Source organism: Echiichthys vipera (genome assembly GCF_963691815.1).
Source record: "Echiichthys vipera genome assembly, chromosome: 7".
Taxonomy (NCBI): Eukaryota; Metazoa; Chordata; class Actinopteri; order Perciformes; family Trachinidae; genus Echiichthys; species Echiichthys vipera.
In genome coordinates, this window is record NC_139832.1 from 20944486 (window position 1) to 20958254 (window position 13769).

The following is a 13769-nucleotide window of genomic DNA, read 5'->3' on the forward strand; positions in this document are numbered from 1 at the left end:
AGAACTACAACCGACTTCAGTACTGTACAGTACGAATGGTACCAGATAAATGCTGTTGTTTAGGTGTAGTATGTTGTAGAACAGGTGCTCATGGCCGGGATCTTATGTTTTGCACAGATGACCACAAATCCCACTCTCCCTATTTACATTTCACACTAACGCATACTGACTGGTCAGACCTCCTTACCTTGGAAGCCAGGTGGGCAAACAATGAGCGCCTGCTGGAAGGGGTCAGGCCGGGCAGCGCAGAGCTGAGGAGCCCCCGGCTGCAGGGGCATACTCCTCTGGGCCACAGCTGCCATGGAGGCAGCGGAGGGCTGGTAGAGTGCAGATTGGTAGTTTAGTATGGAGACATCAGGACTTGCAAAGGAAAGGGTGGCATTGTTGGTGGAGGAGGGAACCAGGTTGGTGGCCTAAAGGAATGATGGGACCAAAATAAAAATCATGAGAATGGAGGTACAGATGGGAATCGAATCATAGTGAAGTCGGAGTTGGGGGGGGGGGGGGGGGGGGTATGGTTGAACAGCAGGCATGGTAAAAACAGAAAGATAACAGCATTCTAAGAAAGTAATGCAAACATAAAGACGCAAAACAACAACTACCAGATCCAGATAAGATGGATGGCGGGGCATCCATCACTGATCCAAGCCCATGGAAGAATAAGGAAATTGGAGAACTAATTTAAGCAAGCCTTAAAATATGAGGACTGTTGATTTAATTAATTAGAGAGATGGAAAGAATGTGAGGAGAGATGCAATCAATGCCACAGTTCTTAGAATAATAAACCATCAATGAGTGAAATGCCACCACGGAATATTTAGACAATTTTTTTTTATCATTTGCAGCATCAACTGGCAAACAAACCTTACTTCTTTAGATAATAATAATAATAACGGTGCCTGCCGAACATGATTGTATTATCTCATTTAGCAACAACAAAACACACAGCAGCGTACTCTTTTATTATTCTGCTGAAATGAAGAGTGTTAAAGTCATAATGAGATCATATTATAAGACTGTTTTAATGTAAATGCTACAGAATCCTAATGAGCCAATATAATGAGCTGCAGCAAAACTTGACATTTCATATCACAGCTTCACTATCTAGCCTCCAAATCAATAAGCCTGACAGGAGTAATATTTCACAGTCAACAGTCACTCTATAATTACGTAAGCTGAGGTAACTCCAGCATGGCCTGCCCATTAATAAGACATGTGGAATACTCAGACAGCCTGGGAGCATCCTAGATACAAACAAATGCTTTTAAGAGACACCCTTTGCTCAGCTCGGAAGTACTATTTGCTCCACGAGACACTGTCTAATTTTAGCCCTTTCATTAAGCGTACATGGGGGTGGAGGGAAATATAGAGACAGTGCTTTCATTTTTCATTTGCTCTCTTTAGCGTGTTCGATGAATACCAGGGGAGGGAACATAATCAATATGGCACTGTGGCATTCATCATAAACAAGCACGGAAGCAGCAAAACACAAGCCAAAGATGCATTCCAGCCTTGCAAATGAATCGAGCTGAATAAATCACTAACTTAAGTCGGTCTATATGCCCCGCGAGTCAGGCGCGGAAAAGACAAGCTGAGGGAATGTTAATCCATTTGAATCACAGCAAGATGGGGTTTTTGTCGCATGCTACAGAGTTTGAGCTGGCTCAATATAGTTGGTGATAATGAACTCTGTTTAGTAAAAAGAGGGGTGGGGAAGAGAGAGCAGGGGTTGTAACTAAGCACAATCTGGAAAACCTTTGCAACACAACGCTCTGTGATTTCGTCATAAGCCAAAAGTCAGCAGTTTCGATTCACAGACCGTACAGGAGCGAAGCGGTAAAGCACCACAGGCTCAACCCCGGGAAATGGAAGGAAAGAGGAGAAGACGGAGGAGGACAGGAGTGAGAAGAGGGAAAAGGGAAAGGAAGCCTTCTAAAGGGATTCTTAAGGCCTGAAAGCCCCAGAATGCAAGGCAAGCAGGAAGTGGGGCTTGTCATGTGTGTAATCAGCACTTTGTGACAATCCCACAGGACCTGGGGCACAGACAGAAATGCAGGCAGACAGATATACATGCACCAAGGCAGAAAGGCTGGCAAGTAAGCATAGAAACATGCAGACAGACAGGAAGGACGGACAGGAAAAAAAACAGGTCAAAGACAAACAGCCACTCATGGGCTGCTGAGCTATTACTGACTTACTATGATTATTTGGTTATGATGGAATTTGACTGTAAGCAAGATGCATCTTTCGTATTGTTGCTGAGGGTTTCAGCTTGGCTCTAATTATCCATCATGATACATATACAGTACATTCATGTGAGAGAAATTCCACACTTACATCTACGCTACATTTCTTTCAGCCATTATTTTCAATGGAAATGCTGTAAACCATAGCTAAAATCATTTAAAAACTTGCTTCGGACAACACAAAAGTTCAGTGGTTGCCTAACAGCATACTGATGAATGACGTTTTACCTGGCTGTGCACAGTGTTCAGCTGGTTGTTGAAGGTCATGGTGAGGTTGGTGGAGGTGGTGGGGGCCACGTGGGTGATAAAGGGCGTCTTGCTCTGGTTGACTGTGTCGTACATGTTGACACGACGCTTACAGATCTCCATATTTTGGAAGCACGACTTCACGCTGTGCGGACAGAAAGGGAGGGAGAAGAAATGAGAGTTGTGTCTTATGACAGACATTATTTTACTGCTCGAAATGATAATTATACAAACAGCAACGATGACAACAACGGGGCCAGCTCGGCACGTACTGTGTGCTGTGTGGGAAATCAAGGAGATGCGTCATAGTGACAAAGGGGTGGTTGAGCGTTTCGATAGGGGTGATCCTTTTATCTGCATCAATGGTCAGCATCTTGGTTAACAGGTCAATGAACTCCCTCCTGTCAGCCTTCTCTGCCAGCATGTCGCTTCCCTCCAGATCGGACGTCATGTTCACCTGGAGGCACAAAACAGCATCTTAGCATAATGGTTGATTGAGTATTCAAGGTCTCTATTGTTTCTGCAGATGACAGAGAAAAATCTCTCCCACAACTTATTCCCATAGAGAGGTCTATTAATACTTACAAGGCCTCATCAGTTAGGGTTTCAGTGTGAGTGTCACAGAGCCCAGTGATAACCTTGCACCTTAGTGACATTATAAACATTTGCACTGGTATTTATAGCACCACTTGAAATATCTCCTGGCGCCTTGGCTGAGATTTTTATCTATTCCTGAGATGTGAAAACAAACAAAAAACATGAACCCAATAAATGCTGCCATTAGCTAGGCGTAAAAAAAAAAAACTTTCACAAAGGATACCATTTTGTGAGAGCCTACGAGAAAGCTGACATGAGACAACTTAACCTCAATATGTTCTGAAGCAATTCTGGGAAACTTGTTCTTGGAACATCATGTCGCTTTATCTGTATTAAACACTGCGGCTTTGGCTGTGGATGAATACTCGGCAAAGCAGCAGATTTCTGCAGATTTCTTTGCTCTAATGAAAAGCTACATAAGCTACATAGCAACCCTTTTCAAACATGCACTGCAAATCAAACCTGAAATCATCTAGTCATTACCCAGTGGAGCTGTATGTGAGAACGCAAACAGCAGAATCAGTAGAACCGGACAATAAACAGACCAGCTCTCTAGTACAAAGTCTGATAATGTCTAAATTGAGCCCATGTGATTGTGCCCATGTTTGTATCATGCGGCTCACACAAAAGTGGAAGAAAACAAACATCTGAGGGGGAAGAAGGGTGATTTAAGACAATGAAAATATCTTACTGGAGGGACAACGAGATTCATGAACTTCATGAACACTGAAATCATCAGACATATTCAAGCATGTCATGCGTCATGTCATGCCTTCTGCACGCTCAACCATTTATTTACAGTAAATGAGAATGCATCTGACATGGACAATCTCCTGTTGTGTGCTACATGTGTGAAAGGGCAACTTCTGACATTGTCTGGACATGATTTCTCTTGGCCTGACATTGACTGCAGTTCATATAAGTAACGGCTTAGCAGGAATTGATTTGTTAGGCAGGGGCCTCATTCTAAGAACTGGGATTACTTTTAGGGTTGTTATATGGGTTGAAAAAATGAGGGAAGTGGGACAAGGTTATGATATAGCTAGTCTGAATGGACAAGCAGATTGTCAGGCAGAGCGAGAACAGAGACAGGGACAGTGGCAACAGACAGGCAGCCTCGTTTATTGTGACTGCCATGTAGAGGTAGCAGGCCTGTTTTTAATAAAGACGCAGCGCTTATCTGTAGGCCTGCTCCAGGGGCTATCAGATGTGCTGCCAGTCAATGCTGCAAATCTGATTCAATTCTCTTTCTCTATGCAGGTTATTCAGGCTCTGTAACCATTCCTCTCTGCTTGCCACCTCTACTGGCTGTGATAAAGGAATAATCTGCAGAATGAGGTGAGAAATAATCACATCGTCCTTTGCTAGTGGAAGAGATGACTTTGGGAAATGTACACAGTTTGGTAACACATGCAGAGCAGGTGGGAGTTGGCTGAGGTGTGCCACAATAATCAGACTGGATAAGAAGAAGCCTGAAGAGGAAAAAGAACGTTCCTATCAGACATAAAATTAAGATATGTGAATTTACTAGATGGGAAAAACATTTTCATGCTTTCTTTTTATTTCAACAACAGGAAAAGACAACATTTGGCATTTTCTAATTCTGAATGAAAATTAAAATGGTCACTAAAAACACACGAAGACAAGGGGCTTCTTGAACCAACATGGTCAGCCTCGCGTGCCTTGCATGTCAACCGCTGTTTATGGAGTCACATCTGTGCCGTGGGGAGCACTGACATGCCACTCTGGAATATGGGCAGGGATGGCAGCTGTCGAGCAGTGAGAAAGATCGGGCTACGCCTCAGGAGATGTGGAGCTAGGCATTCAGGATGCAGGCCTGTCTTCTGCCCAGCACTACGATGTGTGCAGATTTACACTTAAACTTTATTTCTCAGTGGGAAGGAAGGAAAAGTCCATTTGTAGGTGGATGTAATAAAAGAAAGATTTGGTGATGGCCATGCTGCCCCTCTACCCTGGCTTCACTTCTCTCAACAGAGATATTGAAGAATAGCAGATCAAAGTGAATCCATTTGCGGGCTCCGGTAGCTCATATGGTAGAGAGTGTGTGTGTGTGTGTGTGTGTGTGTGTGTGTGTGTGTGTGTGTGTGTGTGTGTGTGTGTGTGTGTGTGTGTGTGTGTGTGTGTGTGTGTGCGTGTATTGCAGGCTTGAATGTGACCCGTGGCTCTTTGCTGCATGTCATCCGCTCTATCTCTCCCCCTTTCCCCTCTACCTGCTGTATCTTTCATGATGGTATAAAGCCCCAAAAATATACTTAAAAAATAGTGAATCCCTTTGTGAGCAGGCCTTCCTTCCATCTTGCTCTAAGTTGCTCTCTGATTTCCTCAAATTAGATATACTTGTGACTAAAGCCTCCCCACATTTCCCACGACTGAAAGGAGGTTCATTATCGCTTCCTGGCACTGGTCTTTCAGGGCCTTCAGCTACATCATCCATTATACACGCGGAGACAGATGTCCACAATGCTGACTTGTTTATACGGTTGGGATAGTGAGATAGGCAGTTTTTCTCCCACATTAAGCGTGTGCAGCTCTGCTGGTTCTCCTCTGTGTTTTTGTAGCAAGCCGAGTCTGGCTGCAGCAGTGAGAGGAAGATGGGACACAGAGCTTGAAGCGTAGGAGACAGAGATGACCCAGGGGATATCATACCCGTGCAGGTTGGTTTCATTAAACTCTGTGCTGCATACATGTGTGTGTGTGAGTGAGTGTGTGTGTGTGTGTGTGTGTGTGTGTGTGTGTGTGTGTGTGTGTGTGTGTGTGTGTGTGTGTGTGTGTGTGCAACTCAACAAGCCCAGGCAGTGATACTATCTTGTCCCTGCCGACAGCATGTTATTTTAGACAGGCCTGACAGTGGCCCTGGGCACTACTGGACAACCATAATTGTCTCCATCACTTAAGTCACTACTTGCACTGCATATCCTCTTGGACAGTCTCCAGAAACTGCTGCTGCAGGTTGTGTAACCAAGATGACCATGTTCCAAATGAAATAATTCACCTGTTTAACTCTTATCTCTTGGCTCGTCATTATCAGGGACAGGATCGAGGTGCATGGTGACAAGAGAGTACTGTCATAGATCGGAAGGGCTCTGGGAAAAAAAAAACATTGTAATTTTCCTTCACCGCTGCCATATCTGCCAGCCGAACCAGTATTTGCTCAAATGAGGCTGAACAAAACAACATTCACTATCATCTCCCTGTCAGGCATGTCCTATCAAAATGTCACAGCTACATGCGAACTTTCCCACCATAGAGAAGTAATTTCACTCTGAGTCATGGAGGAAAGTGACATTAGATGTTTACTGGCAGTGCTTTTCCATATAGAAGTCTGTTTTATAAGTCACTTCCTGGGGTTACGTAAGATCTGCTAAACAAATGTGTTCCCACAGGTGACATGCTGGGCTGCAGTGAGAGAGGGGCTAACCAGCTGAGCCGTGCAGACACAATATGGTGTGTTGTCCCACTGAGCTGGTCTGATAAACTGGTAGGAGCCTTCTAGAATGTGTTCATGCGTTTGTGTATGTCTATGTAACTATAAAGCAAGAAATCTGTGTGTCTTCACATATCTCAAGAACTGTTCATCCGATCGGCTTCACACTTGGCAGGTGTATCGGGGACCCGATTGCTTTGTGTTGAATTTGGCCAGATGGTGGCACTATAACAAAGAACTTCACATTTTTGACATGTAACTTTTGAACCCCAAGTCTCAGAAATAATCCCCCCCCCCCCCTGAATTCTGTGGGTGCAGACAAATCTATCCATATAAGCATCTGTTTGCATCTAGACAGATTTCCAGTCATCTTGAATTGCGAAACTCCTACAACTTCTGAGGAACCACTTTTTCAATTTGCTCTGCCGCTGCATGCACCGTTGGAGTTCATTAACTATGCCAGAAAATCCCAACTCACCAATCAAATCGTACAATCTGTTATGGGTGGGTGTTACCGATTGACGAAAGTGCTGCGCTGTCAAAGTCGGCTAGATACCTCCCCTTGTTCATTGCTTTGAGTGGTCCTAGTTGGTCGTAGTGCTATCCAATTGCGTACAATACATGTACAAATACATGTGTTGGTGCCGCCTCTGGATAGATGGGAGTCTCAGAGGGGGTAGGGCTAATATCACAATAAATTTCCTTTGTGCTACTGCAACCACATTTGTTTTTGTTTTCTCAAAGAACACTGTGAGCAGCACTTCCAGGGGCCAAGCAATAGACCCGTTTTGAAGGGGGCGGGCCAACGGCCATGCCCAATGTTGCAAGCAGCAATACCAGGAGCCACGCAATCGGTTTGTTCAGAAGGCTCTGAATGGGCACTGCACGAGTGTGTAGAGAACGAGGGGGAGACAGAGTAAAAGTTTTGTACCCTTGCCTTCTACGTGCTTATGTATGCACTGTAGATGTACAAAGTGAGACATAGCCACAACACTCGCTCCAGCTTAAATAAGAAAGCAAACTGTACATATCAAACACGTTAACCAAACTCACCACATGTTCAGCTCAAATGTTTGTCTGTTACTTATTAGATAGCGGTTAAGCAAAATGAAGAGCAGAGGCCGAGTTGAGGGATTCAGCGAACAGCTGCTTTCATTCTACTCTGTGAAATTCTATATAGAAACGGAGCAACAGTACATCTGGAGATCAGGCAGTGGCAACATCAATATTTTAAAGGACTTCAAATATTTGATGGATAATTCTCGGGATGTGGTATGATGGCTCAAACTGACCCAGGAACTGAGTAGACCCATCAGTCGGAGCTTCAAATGTGAGACAGGTGGATGGGATTCGAACAAAAATTTGGCGCAAAGGCAAATAATTGATCTATTGTCTGATTCATCGGAAAGGATTCATGCTTTGTGTGGTACTGAAATGGCATACCTGCGCCATATCATCCAAGCAGTTGAAGATGTACTTGCGAGCCTCCTTGGACTTGATCCCTGTTTCACCCTCGTGGTCCTCTGGAGTCTGCGGGAGACAAGAAGCAGATGTTACTCTCAAATCCCATCACACTTCCCTTCTGGAAAGGCACTATTTACATTTGGCTCATTACAGCCCCTTGTTGTTGATGTGCAGCAGGACTCGGCTTGCCCTCTGAGCAACCCTGGGGTAACACACAAACACTCATCTAACAGCCAAGGAAGATGGGGAAGACGACATGTGGAGGCATACACAGTATATCATACAAGACAATTTGCAATACATAAACTCTACGGCAGATGCATGTTCCATGCAAGTGCACGTGAACACACATTTACGTAATATGTGTGAAAATGCAAGTGTAAAAACACGTGATCGTTCGCTTTTGAAAGCATTTGAGAAATCACACTAAACTAATCTATGTTGATTATAGAAACCTCCTGACTGAACACATGGTATTTTTAATTACAGTCAGCAAAGCGATGCAGCTGCTGAAACACGTGGCAAGGTCAAATTAAAGCTTAGCAATCACTCCTCAGAGTGGAAAAAAGTGGTCGGGATGCCTTGACGCTTGATTTTCCACATACCAAAGACGCACATGAGGAATTACAGCCGTGGTGTCAAGTGAAACCTAGGTGTCTTCCCTGCAATGCTGCTGCCATCTCATATCTTCAGGACCTCAGAACCCCCCTTATTTAACAACAGTGTGTTTTAAAAAGGCCTCCAAAGCTAGGGAGATCATACAGTTTTGAAGAAGGGACTGAAAAGTTTTTAAATTTGAGACTCAAGGGCATGTACACTATGCACTCTGTACGTCTAATTTAAAGACCAATTATCATCATCATTGTTAAGAAACAAATGGGCAAAAGAGGCCAATCCTAGGCACAGGCGGCGCAGACACATACCCTGCAGAGATGCATCAGTATTTGCAGAACTCACTGAACAAAAGTTAATAAGGGTAAAAAAGAAAGGAGCGGACCTCCATATTGAGTGGCCTACATGGAAGGACAGGGAGGTTAAAGCAGCTCTAAGCTGGATTCATCAGACTGTACTTCCATTTGCCAAATCCTATCACACAGATCCATTTTGCTTTCATTAGCCTCTGACCTTGTTTATAGCCAGGATCGTCAATGCCTCATACTCTGTAGTTTCAGGAATATTAATGGCACATAATTCTGGCAAAAATATCATCAGCTTTTAGTAGGATGTTCTTGATGCTACTGGAAGGAATTTGTGTTTGCGTGCATTCATGCTGTACCTTAAGTCTCCAGAGCGGATAGGTGGAGTCAGGGTCTCTGTTGAAGAACCTGGTGGTCTTTGTCCCCGCACTCAACAGATACTCTGCAGGCAGACCCTGTGTCTGTGAGATGTACCGGATCTGCAAGACAGAAAACAAAACATTTTTCATATGTATGATCAACAGAAGTGGGTAGTAAGGAGTTACATTTACGTGTACTCAAGTAACTTTTTTGAGTAAATTGTACTTGTCGGAGTAGTTTTAATGTTTACATGAGTAAATCTTTTGAGAAAAATCATACTTTTAGATTTTACTTTGTTACATCTGGAGGGATTCAGCGCTCTTCGTCTATTAATTATTTTATCCATGCATATATAGTACCAGTCAAAAGTTTGAAATCTTTTGACTGGTACTGTATATTCATTAATATACAGTTTATGCTAATGATAATATGTTTAATTATATGCACACACAGTGTATCATGCTTTAAAACTACTACTTCTCTTGCTTTCTGTCTTAAGCTAAATATTCAAGTTAATGGTGTGCAAGCGGTGTGCATTTCATGCTCATTGGTGGCGTCTGATGAAGAGAGACAGAAAAGTCAAGTCCAAATTATGCACACACAAAAAAAGAAAAGAATAAACTGCTTTTATTTAGTGTGGACCTGACTCATAATGTCGGGATGGAGAGATGAACACACCTGAATTTAATCGGGTATATAATGTGGCAGGTTATCTAATCAGGAGATGACGGTGTGTCATTTCATCAGAAATAAATACAGGTGTGTGTGTTCACTTCTTAAACTTTCCTGAGGAGACCATCTGTGGTTGAAATATTTCCAGTTATATCAACATCAAATAAAAGATTTGAGGGGAAAAGAAAGTAGTGTGCCAGTGTTTTCTTTCTTATTTTCTTTTAGCTACTCAAATTATTTTTCCAGTTAATACTGCACAAGTAGTTATTTATGTCTAATTTTACTTCTACTTGAGAACTTGTTCTTGCAAAACAATACCTTTACTTGAGTACAGTTATTGGCAACTCTACCCACCAATGATTGAACCATAAGGTGCGTTGAACTGTGGAGCATGGTTAATCATCCCGATGACAATAAAAAAAAAAACAACTTTAAGTTTGGTGTTCTTTTGACGGATTGAAAATCTAGACATTAACTACTCCACTGGTCGCAATATGCATGGCACCCAAACATGACCTCAGCTCAGGAGTCTCAGATTGATTTGAGACTTGTAAATGAGGCACTTTGCTTTAAGTTTTGGGCTTGTGAAAAATCAGGCGAGCTTGTTCACTGATGGAGCACAACTTGCTCAAGGGGAATGCGGCAATGTCTTGCTCTGGAGCACCGGGGCTCCGCTAATTGGGCGAGTGGCTCTGTGGCATCTGTTGAGATAAACAGGGAGGCTGCGCGAGAATCATCAGGGGCTGTCAGGGGGATTGGAGAAGCATCCCACACAAGAACACAAATGCATATACATGAACATAACTGCACATGAACTCAGAATTATGGGTATGTCAGAACCCAGACACACACAACCATGAGTCGCTACGAGGTTCGGGAGACAGTTTGAAGGCCCAAGCAGCCGTAAGATGTTACCTGATCATACTCTGACGCTCCGGGGTAGAGGGGCCATCCCAGGAAGAGCTCAGCTATCACACAGCCCAGGGACCACATGTCTATGGCCTCACAGAACGGCAGGCCCAGGATGATCTCTGGAGCCCTGTGGATAGTGAAAACACACAGTGTGGTTAGAAATCAGAACCTAAACAAATGACTAACTGCCATGACTATAATGGCATTTTCAATGTTAAGATAAATTTGCAAAGGCATGGTATGGAGCTTCTTTTCACACACCCATATGAGATCATGGAGAGCAGCCAACTGTGGTAAGCACAGGTTAGAATAGGAAATAATCTACGCTGCAGTGAGCTGAAGATAGTCCACAAATTTAAGCAAAACATTCTCAAAGCCAATGCAATCTAATTAGACAACATATAAACATACGTACACACCTAGACAGACAATAAATCAATCAACTATTCCCCCATCTGTTATCTTAACATTGATCACTCAGTGCAGCCTTGTAGTGTGTTCTTTTTTCATATCATTTCAGCAGTTTCCAAGGTGCCATATTGCAGATATTGCTGATGATGATAAGCATGCAGGAGCACCAATCACTGAGCTCCATCTCTAGTGGTCAGACATGAAGACTGTATAGAGGAAGACTGGTATGTTTACAGAGTTCCATGGTCCACGACCACACAGCAAGATAGTAGCAATTATGCCATTAAAACAAAACCAACATAAATATATCCGTTGAGCATACAATGAGCTTCGTTTGGGGTTTTAGCAGGCTGCATTCTAGTTAATAATGGCAGTGCTTAAAAACAGGCTTTTCCCTGTCATAAATACACACATGCAGTACAGTGATACTCAAGTAGGCAATTTCAGTGGTAGAGGAGATACATATCTATGATATGATAAAGAAAAAGAAGAAAATTTGCTTCAGTTATATGAGCAGCACTGCAGTCCAAAACAATTGCCAACTTTCATTCAACATGTTTTATATCCTGTCAAAAAGACTTATACACTACTTGTGAGCTCACGTCTCCAATGGGGCTTAAAATAACCCAGAACACAGTGACTCTGGTCTAACAACCCAAAGCACTTTTAAGAGGTTTTCTTTCTGTCATCACCATATGGGGGACGTTTTTGCTCTAACATGTTACCTATCTGTGAAATTTTGTCACCAAGCTCCAAAAGAATTGGCAGCAGCACTCAATCTTTCTATGACGTCAGACTAGACTACTGAAACTGAAATCACCTTCTCAATCTGTCAATAACGTATTATGTGCATGTCACACAGATCACAGAATCTTAAGGCCTATATTGGAAAGTTTCTCATTCATAGCCAATTTCACCATGCTGACTGCTGTGACCATGGTTACTAGGCTAGCGCTTCCCCTAAGCCTAGGCGGGCTCTGGCAGGGTTTCAGTGGCAGAGAGAGAAACAAGGGGGCCTGGCCTCGATCCTGCTGGAACTGTAGGTACCAGGGAAACAGAGAATGTGGAAAACAGCATGGGGTGAGGGGACGCTTTAGGACTTTATATATGGGCGGGGGTATGATGGGTGAGTGGTCTGAGGGCAACTGGGGGGTCTGGAAGAGAATTAATGAACATACCTCGCATACTTAAAAGCTAATTTCCAACTGTAGCTCCCTGCCCCCTATTCACTGCTTGCTGACAAAAAAAGCAAAATGAAAAGAGGGCACAGGCAAGTCATTGTATACTGAGATGTGTCTAATACAGAAAGGCAGAAGACGCCATAAGGACAGACGATGATGTCTAATATATGATGTTAGATAGAGCATTAGAAAAACAAAAAAACATGAAAAAGAGAGTTCAAGAGAGGAGATGCACAAATAAAGAAAATGAGGGGGAGCAGTGAAGAGCTCAGCGAAGAGCTACTGTCACAAAACGTGCTTATTGGGGTCTCGAAGGCAGCAGTGAAACAGACACCAAGACAACACTCTAGCAACAGTATCTTAGGGCACCATTACACACCAATACAAAGACACCTTCACACACAATGAACCGAGACGTCTATCAAGGGGCTGCCAAAGAGGCATAAAGGAGCCTGCTAGGAGGCGATAGAAGAGGGAACAGCAGGTCTGCTGAAGGTAGGAAAGAGAAGAGATGGACACCAGGACCGGCGTCAGCATGACCCTCCCCTAACAGCTTGTTAGAATGGCTGGAGTTTCACTGTAGACATAAGGGAGGGGGAACAATAACAGCTGTACACTCATGTGGAGAGGTAGACCACCACACACAAGTGTGTGTGTGTGTTCCTTTTACCTTCAGCAGATGTGCTTCATCAGACTTGAGGAAACCACAAGCACATGTTCATTAACACACTTTATAGGAGTATAGATCAATTTATATATGTTCAAATGTCTTAGGGCTCAATCAAAGAAACTGTCGCACAATTGGCTTACGCTGTGAACACACATCGTGAAGAGGATGTGGATTGCAAAGTGGAAGGAACTGACAGAAAATAGCTACTTCAGCATCTCAGCAGAAGGTTTCCAGTCTACGGAGTGGACAAAACACAAGGTAATATTAACATTAGAATTTGTAGGAACATGTTACTGACCTTCAACCGGCTCTGCGTGTGGGAAGCACATGTAATATGGCACTTAAATGCAAATAAGTTTAGTTTATTGACAGCTAACATTATTCTATGCAATTAAGGCAAGACAAATGTTGATTTTTCTAAAAAGAAAATTAATTAGTTGTTATTTTTTGTATCCATTTACTCAATTAATTGATGGAATAATCAGTAGAATACTCAATTACTGAAATAATTGATAGTTGCAGCCCTAAGTATCATTGTTTGCACTTTCAACTCTTTGCTGTCTCTGCAGAAGTCGATAATAGAAACAGGCATGCAGCACTCCATCACAGGTATTGTATTTTCTATCAATATTTTATGATATTGTATTC

At 43.0% G+C, this 13769-nt stretch overlaps 1 protein-coding gene across 1 annotated transcript in view; it reads right to left on the reverse strand.

The window, feature by feature from the left end:
- Positions 1-13769, reverse strand: part of hipk2 (homeodomain interacting protein kinase 2) — a 68356-nt gene that overhangs the window by 10077 nt on the left and 44510 nt on the right. Inside the window, exons 3-8 of the mRNA XM_083917447.1 lie at positions 10863-10986; positions 9275-9394; positions 7978-8064; positions 2765-2949; positions 2475-2637; positions 188-413 (exon numbers count right to left, since the gene is read on the reverse strand). Coding sequence (XP_083773573.1) covers positions 188-413; positions 2475-2637; positions 2765-2949; positions 7978-8064; positions 9275-9394; positions 10863-10986 — 905 coding nt within the window. The remainder of the gene's footprint in view (positions 1-187; positions 414-2474; positions 2638-2764; positions 2950-7977; positions 8065-9274; positions 9395-10862; positions 10987-13769) is intronic.